Source organism: Dendrobates tinctorius, unplaced genomic scaffold, assembly GCF_039654945.1.
Source record: "Dendrobates tinctorius isolate UK_male_01 unplaced genomic scaffold, ASM3965494v1 ptg000062l, whole genome shotgun sequence".
In the NCBI taxonomy this organism is placed as follows: Eukaryota; Metazoa; Chordata; class Amphibia; order Anura; family Dendrobatidae; genus Dendrobates; species Dendrobates tinctorius.
The window spans coordinates 27613198-27626954 of NW_027361730.1; the positions used below are offsets into that span (position 1 = coordinate 27613198).

The window sequence follows — 13757 nt, forward strand, 5'->3', positions numbered from 1 at the left end:
CACTTACTGGCATCCGTGGTAGTGACGCCGCACGCGCAGTAGGTCAGGACGGACACCGACCTCGGCCTTGGGCCGTGTCCTGTGACCGTATACCGTGTGTGCACGCCAGCTGAGACCTGTGAAGCTAACAGGCTCGCCATTTATGCTTTATTTGTACTAAAGCACCTCTATGAGTTTAACAGAGTCCGCTCTGCGCACCTCGGGTGACGTTTAACCCAAGCGCAGTATACCGACATATAGCTAGTCTGCCATTACTCAGCAGCGGTTGTTACACCTACTGCACGGTGGACCCCGGGCGGCGAATGTGTGGTACCCCTGAGGCTCAGTCGCCACAGAGGTACTGCACCTCCTCCTGAGGTGTGGTGCCCCACCATCCAGGTAAGTTGGAGGCTCCTGACCACACTCCAACACTCGCACCCCACACAACAGAGTAGTTCAGCAAAGCCACATTGCGGCTCCTTGCTTAGAGAGTAGCAGAGCACTTTTGGTGGTTCCCTGCTTGGAACACTAAATGTGCAGGGAGGCGGGTGGAGTTGAGAATACATAAAAGAGCGGGAAGGTTTAGAATATCAGTCAGTCAGTAGGTCAGTCTGGGAGAGGAAGCCACTCAGAGAGGAGTGAGGAAAGAAGATCCCTGAGAGAGGGATGGAGGAAGGAGGTGCTGCAGCAGACCTCAGTGACCTGGGTCTGCTGGCACGGGAAAGGAAGAAGGAGAAAGACATTGAACTGAAACCTGATCTTCCATAAGAGAGAGAGATTAGTACGGAACGAAGGAGTAAAAGGGAACAGAGGACGTGGGTTAGGAGAGAACCCTGCATAGAAGTTCTAAGCGCAAGGCCGGGGCCCGGTCCCCGAGGTTGTATGGATGCTAATGGTTCTGCAGCAGACACCGGTGGAGTAGTGGGCTGTAAATGCACTACTCCCATCTAAGATTTGGGGCACAACAGCAACTTGGATAGTGAACCGGGACTCAGGAGTGAGGAGTCCCCGAAGCAGGCTACAGCTGTCTGCCGTACAAGTAGAGTTCTTGGGAACATCTGTCAGGAGGAACTCCAGTGTAACTCAGTACTAGGAGATCTTCACACTTAAAAGCGCTATAAGAGGAGACGTTCAGAGAGGTACATGTTGGCGGAGCTTTGGAAGGGAGCATTCCATCTTGCCTGGAGGTTGACTGAGTCCCTGACCCGGAGGACACGGCACGGAGGCAGGCACCTGTGTGTACTACAGACTGTGAGTAAAGCTTTGGAACTACAAGCCCTGGTGTCCTCCATTCATTCTTGCGCCAACGCACCCAGCACCGCTACATCTGGGTACCAGCTTCTACACCGCTTGTGCCTCTCCTCTTCCCCTACATCTACACTGCCCTGGGGCTACAGCTCCACCTGTGGGGAGCTTCACCATCTTGGCTGCAACACACCACCAGCCCCAGAGGATCTGCATGCAGCGTCGGCCTAACATCTCACTTGCCGAACACCACAGGTGGCGTCACGAACTATTCCATTCACTACATTCTACCATTCAATTTCCCCCATTAATTGGGCGCCCAGGGCCACGGACCGGGTCACCGCTGCTGTGACACATCCCGCCGACACCGGCCCGGTACCAAGTACCCCACAGCCCTGGGAGGGCGACCCAAATGCACTTTCTATTATTTATATTTAGTGCGTTCCCCCGTCCCTAACACTCCTTTCCTCAGTTAGAGCATTGAAGCTAAGTCGTGGCTGGGTCTTTCAGCATCAGGGCCAGGGAACTAAAGAGTGGCTCCGTAAGAAGCATTTTAGGGTCCTGGAGTGGCCTAGCCAGTCTCCAGACCTGAACCCAACAGAAAATCTTTGGTGGGAGCTGAAATTCAATGTTGCCCAGCGACAACCCCAAAACCTGAACGATCTGGAGAAGATCTGTATGGAGGAGTGGGCCAAAATCCCTGCTGCAGTGTGTGCAAACTTGGTCAAGAACTACTACAGGAAGCATCTGATCTCTGTAATTGCAAACAAAGGTTTCTGTACCAAATATTAAGTTCTGTTTTTTTCTATTGTATCAAATACTTCTTTTATACATTAAAATGCAAATTAATTACGTAAAAATCATACAATATGATTTTCTGTTTTTTTTTTTTTTTTTTTTTAAGATTCTGTCTCACAGTTGAAGTGTACCTGCGATAAAAATTACAGACATAACCATTATTTGTAGGTGGGAAAACTTGCAAAATTGGAAGTGTATCAAATACTTCTTTTCCCCACTGTACAGCAGATGAAATAAGTATTGAACACATCAACACTTTTCAAAGTAAATATATTTCTAAAAGGTGAAATTGACATGAAATTCTTACCAGATGTTGGTAACACCTCATTTGATCCACACAGGCAAATACATCAAACAATAGATGTCTATAAATTAAGTTATGTATAATAATGAGAAATGACACAGGGAAAAATATTGAACACGCTTACTTAAATTTATTTAATACTTCTACAAAAGCCTTTGTTGGTGATTACAACTTCAAGATGTCTCCTGTATGGAGAAACTAGTAGACCAGGGATCTTAAACATTGGGTCACTTGGGCCAAAACTATTTCTTGCAGCTGGTAGCCAGGTGTAGCAGAAGTGCACAAGACTCCTGGCAGTGGCGGATTGGGCCAGGGGGCAGAGGGGCATATTTCCCCCAGCAGTTGCTCAGTGTCGCACAAGTGTCTACTGCTTTAGCGCCTGGGCCAGCAATGTGTCTTTAAAAGTGTCTCGGCTGGCCAGGCAGTGTCACAGAAGACTGACACTGAGGAGCAGCAATCTATGCATGTGTGCTGAATGATATCAGGCAGCTTGCCTAGATATGCCTGGTTATACCCACAAGAGAGGATCTGTAAGCAACAGGGCCTGATGACAGACGAACCACATTGAAGAAAGTAAGCACTGTTTGGCTGGCGGTGGAGCTACCATACTGCACTACTGTAAATAGGGGGATGTGGGGCCATTTTATAATATATAGGAGAGCTATGGGGGCCAAAATACCTTGTACAGGGAAACTAGGGGCCGTCATACTGTATATAGGGATGCTGTAGGGCATCAAACAAATATAGGGGCTGTGGGTACATCTTACTATATTGGAGGATGTGGGACCATCATGCCGTATACAGGGGGGCTATGTGGCCATCATGCTGCCTAAACTTAATAATGTGGCCAGCTCTTTAATGTGATTTTTCAAAGTGTCCCTGGATACCATTTTAGCATTTTAGTTTGAAACCCCTAATGTAAATCAAAACAATAGGAAGGACCAGAGAAAGCTGAATAATTGTGAAGGAAGTGTGATTTAGACAACAGTATAGGGAACAGTTCTTTACATTTAGAGTAGTCAACCCTATTAAAAAAAAAGGCAGAAGTGTTCATAGTAACTATGTTCACATTTATGAAAGGGCTAGATGTTCATTTAATAACAAATAACATTGAGGGTTGTAATAAAATCTGACAACTATTGGTGTATAATTGAACAAGAAAGGTTAAACTTCATGAACCTGTATCTTTTCTTTAAACCAATGCGACTATGTACCTATCATTCAGTATAACGCGTAAGAAGAGCAACATTTTTTTGTGTTTAAAAGTATGGGTCTACATATAGGCTTGAAAACCAATAACATCTCTAGACAAAAACAGTGGGACCCTGAAGTACATACAATAAAAAGTCGTAAATTGGTGTCCAAATCATAGAGCTATAACATGACAACTTCCTACTTCCATAAAGTATCCAAATAACATTAATTTATAGTGCTCCCCTGTAATGATAAGTAAGATATGACTGTAAGATATGACTTCTGGAATCTTCCAGAATCTTCCATTCTCTGAGACTTTGCCTGTCACATAGCTGCAAACCCCCTTCCTCACCCACAGCTCTGTGAAATCTGAGCTCCCAGTGAGGGTTATTTCCCCTTCCACCCTTAGCCAGGAAAGAATTTCTTTAGTTCCCTGCCAGGCGGCTGGATACAGGTATGGGAAATATTAAAAGAAGCCATAGCACGCACCTTGTACATGGCAGAGATATGAAAATTACATTTCTGAAAAATGCATCGACCCAGCATTCTGGCCCATAATTTTCACGGCTCTAGCACCCCCAGAAACAGAGAACTGGATTTCTCCTAAACAGTGGGACATAATTATTGCATGTTTGGTCTTGAATTATTGTCCTCAACAGGCTAAAAAGAATGATACCATGTGCGTGTTTATACGAGGTACCCTCTGCGAGATATAGTCATTATAAGTTTTGTAGTCAGATTTGTAACTCCTAGAGCAGGGGGAGGAACATCACCAGACCGCCCTTTCATGATGTCACAAACCCAAAGCTATAAGGTACTCCCTCCCTGAAATCATTCATTCGAGCTGGAGGTTTGATGCCGAAAGGACCCCAGATGCAGGGCGACGTGTGGCCCCGCCTCCCCACATGGCTAGCCTAAAGACCATTAAGAAACTGTAAGTGTTGATTTTCTATGTTAATCCCATTTATTTTATATTTGTATTGTACATATCTAATGTCTCAACTTTTGTTAGGCATCGGGTTCCTGCAACTGCACAGCAGGGATCCAGAGCCTCACATTCAGCGGTCTCCCAATCTCCATCGACCGCAGAGGAGCCTGCTCAGCAGTGCCGTTGTTTCCGACGCTCTGCTCAGACCAGCTCTGTAGGTCTGGCTGTTGCTGCCACCTCTGGGCCAACAATAGCAACGCAGGCTGCTCAGCAGCAAGCTGCTCCAGAGGCTAATTCCTTCCGTCGCTCCACTGAGCATGCTCACGAGACGATCTCCCATTGGAGATCGGGAGTCACATGCACAGGTCCTTCTCCAGATCTGATTGGTCCATCTCAGGGATCTGGAAGCTTCCGGAAGGTCCTGGCTATAAAAGGTTCGCATGGCCACTTGGCCATGCGCTAGTATAGACTCTAGTTGCTAACTGTGTGAATGATGACAGATGTATGGACTTGCAAATGACTCATTAAGATTCCCCTCCCTCTGATATTACGTGTGTGGATAGGGAATTAGTGATAGAGTCAGCACCAGTCAGTGGCAAGCTACAAGCCACAGTACGCATCCTCCACAGTGCTAGTGTCCGACAGTGTGCCTTCTACCGGGCATTGACGTATAGCGGCAGTGTCTGTCGCTGCGCTGCAGTCTGCAGTACTTGTTGGCGTCCGCGGTTGCAACGCCGCACACACGGTAGGTCTAGACGGACGCGGACTCTGTGTCGGGCCAAGTCCTGTGACCATATACCGTGTGTGTATTCCACTGAGTCCTGTGGTGTTAACAGGCTCGGCCTTTGTACTTTACGCTTCGGCGCCTCTGTGAAGGAACAGAGTTCGCCCAGCACACTCTGGGTGACCTTCAACCCGAGTGTGTTGTACCGCCATATAGTACGTCTGCCATTACATAGCAGCAGTATAACATCTTCTGCACAGTGGACCCCGGGCGGCGAACGCACTTATTATTATTTATTATTTAGTGCGTTCCGCCGTCCCTAACAACTTTGTAACATCTTTTATCTGTGTAATCAATGCCCGCCTTTTTTGGGAATAAATTATAAAACTTATTAGTCTGTCTTCATGCTCTAAGACAAATTTTATGTGCCTTTAAGATAATTACGCTACTAGTTTGGGGGTTTGCTATGGACCTTCTTAATTAACTCATTGATTAAGAGAATCATAGCTGGTGACGGTGATGTGTGGTCTGGGTCCTAGGTACTGCTGATGGTGACGGAAAGGGATTTTATAAGCTAAATTGTGGTGGCTGCGGCCAGAACATTTTATAATTCCCTCACTGCAGCGTGCCGGGTGGCCAGACCTCATTAAGGCAGCTGACCGGCGACCAATTATCCCAGGTGTAGATCCCTGGCTGACCTGAGGATAAGGGGGGCGCCGGAGAGCTGCGAGTTCCAAAGTGGAACTGAAAAAGTGGGATATACATAAATCCACGCAGTTCGTGGAAGATTGTTAGCAGTGGTGGGACATCCAAAATAACCCTCCGCGATAAATTGTTAGGGCAAGACTAGTTTGCTGTTTTTTATCACATGGTGCCAGCGATGGGATAACTAAGATAAGCCCCCCCTGCACCTGTGATAGCCGTGTGTCGGCAGTGACATATTGGGGTATTATTTTGGCAATGTGTAGAAAGAAGTATCATGTGAGCACAGTAGGACACTTTTTGGGGGTGTCACGATCCCACCCGCTGACACCAATATGTCACAGACCCACCCGCCGCTGACACCGGTATGTCACGGACGGAGGGACGGAGCTCACATATTGCAGGCAAAAATGTATTCATGCAATACTATCATGTAGTGCCAATTTAACATCAACATCTAATGACCATATAACTTGCAGTGTCCAAACAAAAGTTAGGATCCAAGGAGTAACGTTTCTCCTTGCAGAGAGTGGCATGTAAAGCCTGACATGCCAAGGTGAGGAGACTTTCAAGCCTTGCAATACCACTCTGGGAAATCTGCAAACTGTCTCTTCAAAAAAGAAGAGAAGTAGAACTCTAGTGCCACCTATTGGAAGTAGCAATCCTAAAAGTCAATACTGACTCTTTAACAAGCCTTACCACATGACTTAGCATAAAAGTCAAAACAAAAATCCTAAGTCATGTGGCAAGGCTCTTAGAGAGTTGATATTGACCTTTAAGATTGCTACTGCCAATAGGTGGCAGCAGAGTTCTAGTCCTCTTCCTCTCTGAAGAGACAATTTGCAGACAACATTCAAAAAATTTAATTTGCCAGTTCTGACACAATCATCTGGATTTGTTCTGATAGGCCTAATAATATACAATAATGGAGATGAGCGTTAGTCATAGTTCACTGCTGTAGTATTTTTCAGGCCCAGCAGAAGGATGTCAAAGTCTTCTAAGAATATAGTAATAAGTCTCTTAAGTTCACACCTCTTATTTACAGCACATTCATCATTTAAAATTTTTGTGTAAATGTTTTAAGATACAGAATTCTAATATGTCATACTGTATGTATTAACAAATCTCACCTCTCTCAGAGGTTCACTCAACTCGCCAAGAATACTTTCTTCATCAAACATTTTTCCTTGATAGCGATGTTCATAGTAGTCGTGGATCCTCTGACGCATATCTGCTGGGAGCTTGTGAAATGACATGTACTGTTCTACTTGTTTGTACTAAAAATAAAGGGAAAACACATGTATTGAGCAGACTAGATCAGAGATGCCATGTTTAACAGATTTCAAAGTTCATCAGTAAAATTTTGAATATATCAAAGACACAACACGATGGTGGTATTCCAATGAGTGGCTCATACTTATTTTAGGTAGCTGCTTATGAAAACAAGAAGAGAAAATACCATTATCAGAAATATGTTAAGAAGATGCTAGGTTGAACTTGGTGGACTTGTGTCTTCTTTCAACCTTAAAACTATAAGATAAGATTTCATCAGCATTATCCATTCCTTGCCTTTAAAACATATCCATGTAAGAATAGGTAGTTGTTTCCAGCTCCTGGTAAAAATCTTGACTTTATTGGAAAACCTGATTAAAACATTTGGATTCCAAAGTTGTGACCACAAAAATAACCACAAAAGTAACTACGCATTTCAGACACATGCCAATGTCTTTTGTTCAATCTCAAATGAAAAAAAAACAAAGGATTCCGGTCAAAGTGGATTTCCATGCTTCGGAAGAATTACAGCCATGTCGGTTGAGCTGCTTTAAAACATCATGTGTACTGTTCAATTGCAAAATAATGAACCAATCAAGATTGTTGGTACACTTCTGTTAAAGTAAGAAAAATTGTAAAGTAAGGTGAATGTAAGAGAAAGTTCTTACTGAGAGAGCTGGAAGAACCGGAAAAAGTTGTAGACATTCTTCTTATCAAGCTGAGGTTGAAGTTTATTGAGAGATACACGGCAAAACAGGACAGATAATCAGGAAAGCTGTAGTATGCAGGCAAAAACAGGAATTCAGACGGGCAGAGGTTCGCTAGGAAGTCTGGCGGTGAAAAGGCCCCGTGCGAAACTATGGGTGCCTTTTTATACATGATACAAACAAAGAAAACTGCATTTTGCCGCAGAGGGTGTTTACATTATAATTCTAAGGCGTTTACATGGCAATCTACAGAAACAGGTATTTTAGAATATAATGATATAATATGACAATATTAATTAACATTTCCTCACACAGCATCAAAACCCATACAAGTCATTATTATGCATGGCTACTGTCCTCAAACTTAACATTGCCTCCAGACTATATCCATAAATTTGTGCATTTTGACATTTTAATGAGTTTGCTCTTTCTACCAACACTATCACGTATACACACATTGACCATATATTTGGTAACCCTATTCCCCTATTGATTCAATCTTCCTCTATGCACGTCTGCTGAGGTTGCTAGGCGACATGATCTCATTTTCCATCCTCCATTTGAAGTACATTTTATTAGTTCTTTTGTAAAAGTGGAATCTTCTCCTAACTTTCACAAGATGGCTGCCTATCTCATCATGGCCGCTCAGTATATTACAGCTGACCATTCTCTTACACATCGGACCCAACCGCCCCACAGGTGAATATTATAAAAAGTGTTTTTCTTTTGTTGTAGGCCTTATCGGGGACATATATACACCATATTAGAATGCTGTATATGAGGGCTGAAAGGTGGTGGCTGTATCTCATATGTGACAAACATGGTGACAGGTTCCCTTTAAACTTCTGAATAATATGTGCAACTGTAGTAACAAGAATGTGCCCAGGATCGGGAATAGTGCTTTGGACTCAGCGTATTTTCTATGCATCCAAAAAGCTGCGTGCTACATACGCACTTGTCATTTACCACATCTAATGATGGTCTATTCAGGGAAAGTATGCAGAGGGGACTAGAGTCTCCAGTACAGAAATTAACATGCTACAGCTTGGAAACCCGCACCGCAGATCAGTTTACGCAGCGTTTAAAAGAAGCACAGTGGACATTGGATTTCTAGAAACCCCATCCACTGTGCTTGTATTTTAGAACGCCGTGTTTTGAACACAGTAAAAATAGGCTGTGTCCAAAATGCTACTATTCCTGTATGTGGGCATGCAGCCTTAAATTGTTTGTCTATAATTTTGTTTCTCGTTACTTGAGACAACTCTTTACTTAGCTTTTTTGGTCCATGTTTAGTGTGGTACACACCATGATACCAAACAGCACAATGACTACTTTTCATCGCTTAAAGAGGCAGACTGATTATAAGTTTGTAGACACACGTAATACTAATTTCAGGACACTCCTTAGTTTTAACATGATCCCACAGTGAAATTATTTTCAATCTCTTCCAGGAGCATCCTCATTTTTTGTCCAGGCACCTTTCTTTATTATTTATTTTTCATTTTTCTATTTAACCACAATTCAAAAGCAATATTTGATTTCCATGACTGATAAATATGTATATATCAATCATCTGTATGATCAAAACACAAGTTAAATGTACAGAAATATCAGATTTAAACACCATATACCCTGCACTATGAATCACTATGAAATCACATGACTTGTTAAATAATAGCTGAAATAAAGCAAATAAGGTTAGAATTTAGCGACTGGTTAGTAGAATATGCCGCAACCTCAATTTGAAAGCTGTGCATAAAACTATGAACTGTGTCATATTTTCTAGTATACAGAAAAGTATAAAGGGCTGTGTGGTCTACATGTATGCATGCCTTGACAGGGATGCAGCTGAGAGGGTTGTCCATAGGTGCTGGGGAGTGCATAAGATGCTAAAGAAAAGTCAGAACGAAATATCTCCACAGGGTAAAAGAATGCCTAGCTATGCCACTGCTGTAGAGAAGTTGTAGAATACTAGACTACGCAGAACAGGTGTGTGGGGACAGAATGTTATGTGGAGCTACATACTGTACATAACTATGTTGTGTCACACATGATGCATAGGATTGTGCTTGATATTCACATCTGCAATGGAGCTTCTGCTTGATAAGTAAATTTCATTAATTTTAATGATCAAAAAGCAGGACATGTTGCTCTATTTTTCCCACAAAATGACTGACCAATGTGATCCATTTGATGGATCTCTCTCTGGTAAGAATTCCATTTCCTTGATCCCAATGCAGAACAGAACTCATAATTCTAATATGCGACCAGCCTAACATAGATATTATCTTATGTGACATCTCTCTGTGGTGTATATATATATTTATATATATATATATTCTGTTTTAATGGCTATCTGCATAACCACAGGCTAAATGGTAATATTGGAGCTGGCACAGACTAACATAGAAAACATGAGAGCACAGTTCCCACAAGCTGTCTCTAGGTGGTAGTATGTGATTTTTGAAAATTTCCTTACCGCTAACTATATCTCTATAACTTGTACATCAATCTCCAGATCCTGCACATTTATGTATTTCTGAATCTGCCTTGGTGGTTTTGTCTCTATTTCAAGCCATCTTACTCAGCACCTCTCCCAGCCATGTTTGAGGAAGATCTCAGCAGTCAGCCAGGTGCCACCAATTCCTGCCACTTTTTTCCCCGAAAGACCTACCTTCTACAATGGATGTTAGAAGGCCACATAGTATGCAATGGAGACCAGTTCAAGATTAGTGGTAATGGTAATCATGGACTGCAAGAAATCTTGCAAATTTCAATTTATAAATTTTTTTTCTAAATTTTTTCCATAAGCTCATTTTGTTTTATTGATATTTAAACATACAAAAACTACTTGAGCACTATAATCAATAAAAAATATAAGGCAAAGCAAATGTACCAAAATTACATATTTTTATTATATTTTTATCTTTTTTTATTAAAAAAAGGGGGCAAGAAATGATAAAAAGTGTATACAATTAAAAACAGGGGGAGCAGGGCACCACATGCAATGTAAACATGATCAAGGAGTATATAGCAATAAAAAATGGGAGAGTTTACTGACCATAAATATCAATCAATATTTTTTTGAATGATAAAGTGCTATGCATAAAAATAATCCAAGTGGTGTTGGAAAATTATAAAGAAAAATATATATAAATATTAATTCACATGTAGCGGTGTCCATATGTATATAAGTTTGGAGATGAGGTCTATCATAGTCTCCCTGCATTCTACACTCAATTGAGCTAGTGTTTTTCAGATATATGTAAAATTGAAAATATGTGCAGCACGCCTGAAATTCTGGGATTGAGGTGACGCGCAGCAACGTGATAGTGGAGCCGAAGAAACAAAAAACTTTTATTGTAGGCAAGGGTGAGAGGTAGTTTGCATGAGGGAAAACAATGATGGGTACATAATGAAGGAAAGGGAGAAGTATGACAGCGGGTGCAGTGATGAGAGGGTCATTGTGGGGGCAGTATTAAACGTGGGCACAGTATGGAGAGGGGGAAATGTAGGCTGCACTGTGAGAGTGTTCAGTGTGTAAATGGGGCAGCAAGAGGGCAGGGTGGGGGGACAGTATAAAAATGAAGCATTGTGTGGGTAACTCTGAAGATGGGAACACTGTGGTGGGGCCAGAGTGGCGGTCAGTGTGGAGATGGGTACGCGGTTAAGTGGGGTTGGTGTGGAGGCCACAGTTTATAGGGTTGGACCATGTGGCAGTTTTCTTGTGTTATATTCATGTACTGATGATGGCTCTGGTGCTGTATTCATGAACTGATGGTGGACCTGGTGCATTCATGTGGTGATAATAGTTCTGGTGATGTAGTCATACACTGATGATGGTCCTGGTGATGTAATCATGTACTCATGAAGATTCTAGTGTTGTAATCATGCACTGATGGTGGTTCTGGTGATTTATTCATGTGATGATGGTGGCTCTGGTGCTGTATCCATATATTCATGGTACTTCAGATGCTGTACTCATGTGCTGATGATGGTTCTGCTGTTGTATCAAATACTGATGGTGGTTCTGATGATGTATTCACTTACTGAAGATGGCTTTGGTGCTGTACTCATGTACCGATGATGGTCCTTGGGATATATGAATTTACTGATGGTGGTTCTGATGCTGTATTCATGTAGTGATGGTGGTTCTGGTGCAGTACTCATGTACTAATTGTGGTTCTGTACTCATCTACTGATGGTTATGTGATGTACTAATGGACTGATGGTGGTTCTGGTGATGTATTTCTGTACTGATGATGGTTCTAATGATATATTCCTGTACTGTCTGTTAGGAAAGGCGGAACGCACTAAATAAAAATAATAATAAAGTGCGTTCGCCGCTCGGGGTCCACCGTGAAGTAGGTGATATAACCACTGCTAAGTGGTGGCAGGAGCAATATGGTGGTAATGCGCACAGGGTTAAACGTCACCCAGGTGCGCAGAGCAATCTCTGTTAAGTCACAGGAATGCCAAATAAATACAAATACAAAAGACTGAGCCTAGTGAGGTCACAGTACTCAGTATAAATACACACAGTATCAGGTCACAGGAGTAGCCCAAGACGGCGGCACAACGTCCTTCTAGACCTACCGTGTGCGGCGTCACAGCTGTGGATGCAAAGGGGGGCTGCTACTGCACCGCGGCGTGGATACTGCCGCTAAACTACAAGGCTAAGGCGCAAGCGCAATGTCCGGACGCTAGCAGCTGTGGATGTTGCAGCAGAGGAGCGCTGGCGCTGATTCTAGACGCAGTCCCTAACCACATACGTAATATCAGAGGGAAGGGGTTTTATAATGAGTCATTCACCAGAATCGTACATCCGTCCTCATAGACACAGCATCAAGTCTATACTAGCGCATGGCGAAACAGACATGCGCGTCTTTTATAGCAGCCGGGACCTTCCGCATGCTTCCAGATCTCTGAGATGGACCAATGAGATCTGGAGCGGGACCTAAGCACATGACTCCCGATCTCCGATGGGAGATCGTTCCATGAGCATGCTCAGTAGGAGGACAGAAGGACTTAGCCTTAGGAGAGATTTGTTGCAAGGCAATCTCCTCTGCAGTAGATAAACAGCAGGAGACTGCAGAATGTGAGTGTCTGGATCCCTGCAGAGCAAACGCAGAAATCCGACGCCTAACACTGTCATTGCTTGTGATAGCAATAAGTAGTAGCAATACATAACTTGTAAGATAACGTACTATGTAACTAAGTTGATAACGTATTGTGCCACCTTACAAGTTAAGGATTACTACATCCATATTTATGTTAGAAGCATTAACCTCTTAATTACAGCCAATACGTCTTTTTCCTGACCTGAGATATAAGAGAATAGCATCCCCACACAGGTGACAATCCAGCAGCTGTCAACTGTACATTATAGTTGACAACTTGCTATATCACAAACGATCAGTGTTGACACCGTCCATATCTGTTTAACCCCTTAGTTACAGCTGTCAAAAGTGACTACATCAAATAAATGGTTAATAGATTGTGGGGGCTTCTGCTTTAACCTAATTTTGACACACTTAGATCATGATTGTGTGGTTCTGATGTTTGCCATAGCAGTTCATGGCCAAATAGCGGCCTTAGAGACTCCCAGCTATTTCGACTGGTTCAGAAGTTAGAGACATTTAGGTGGTAAACAAACATTTTTTCATTGCTGCTATACCACTTTGCATTAATTCCTGAAAATCACCTGAAGGGTTAATAAACTATCTGACAGAAGTTTTCAATATGGCAGGAGATGCTGTTTCTAAAATGGTATCATGTTTGGGGTTTTCCAATATATAGCACCCCAAACCTGGATAGGTCCCTCAAAAAATAAATTTAGTAGATTTCCTTGAAAAAAATGAAAAATTACTGCTACATTTTTAAACCTCCTAAAAGGCTAACAAA

The 13757-nt window shown here is 42.7% G+C and overlaps 1 protein-coding gene across 1 annotated transcript in view; it reads right to left on the reverse strand.

Annotated features, from left to right (window-relative positions):
- HCN4 (hyperpolarization activated cyclic nucleotide gated potassium channel 4) overlaps window positions 1-13757 on the reverse strand; it is a 338377-nt gene that overhangs the window by 12244 nt on the left and 312376 nt on the right. Inside the window, exon 5 of the mRNA XM_073579459.1 lies at window positions 7005-7151. Within this exon, the coding sequence (XP_073435560.1) occupies window positions 7005-7151 (147 nt within the window). The remainder of the gene's footprint in view (window positions 1-7004; window positions 7152-13757) is intronic.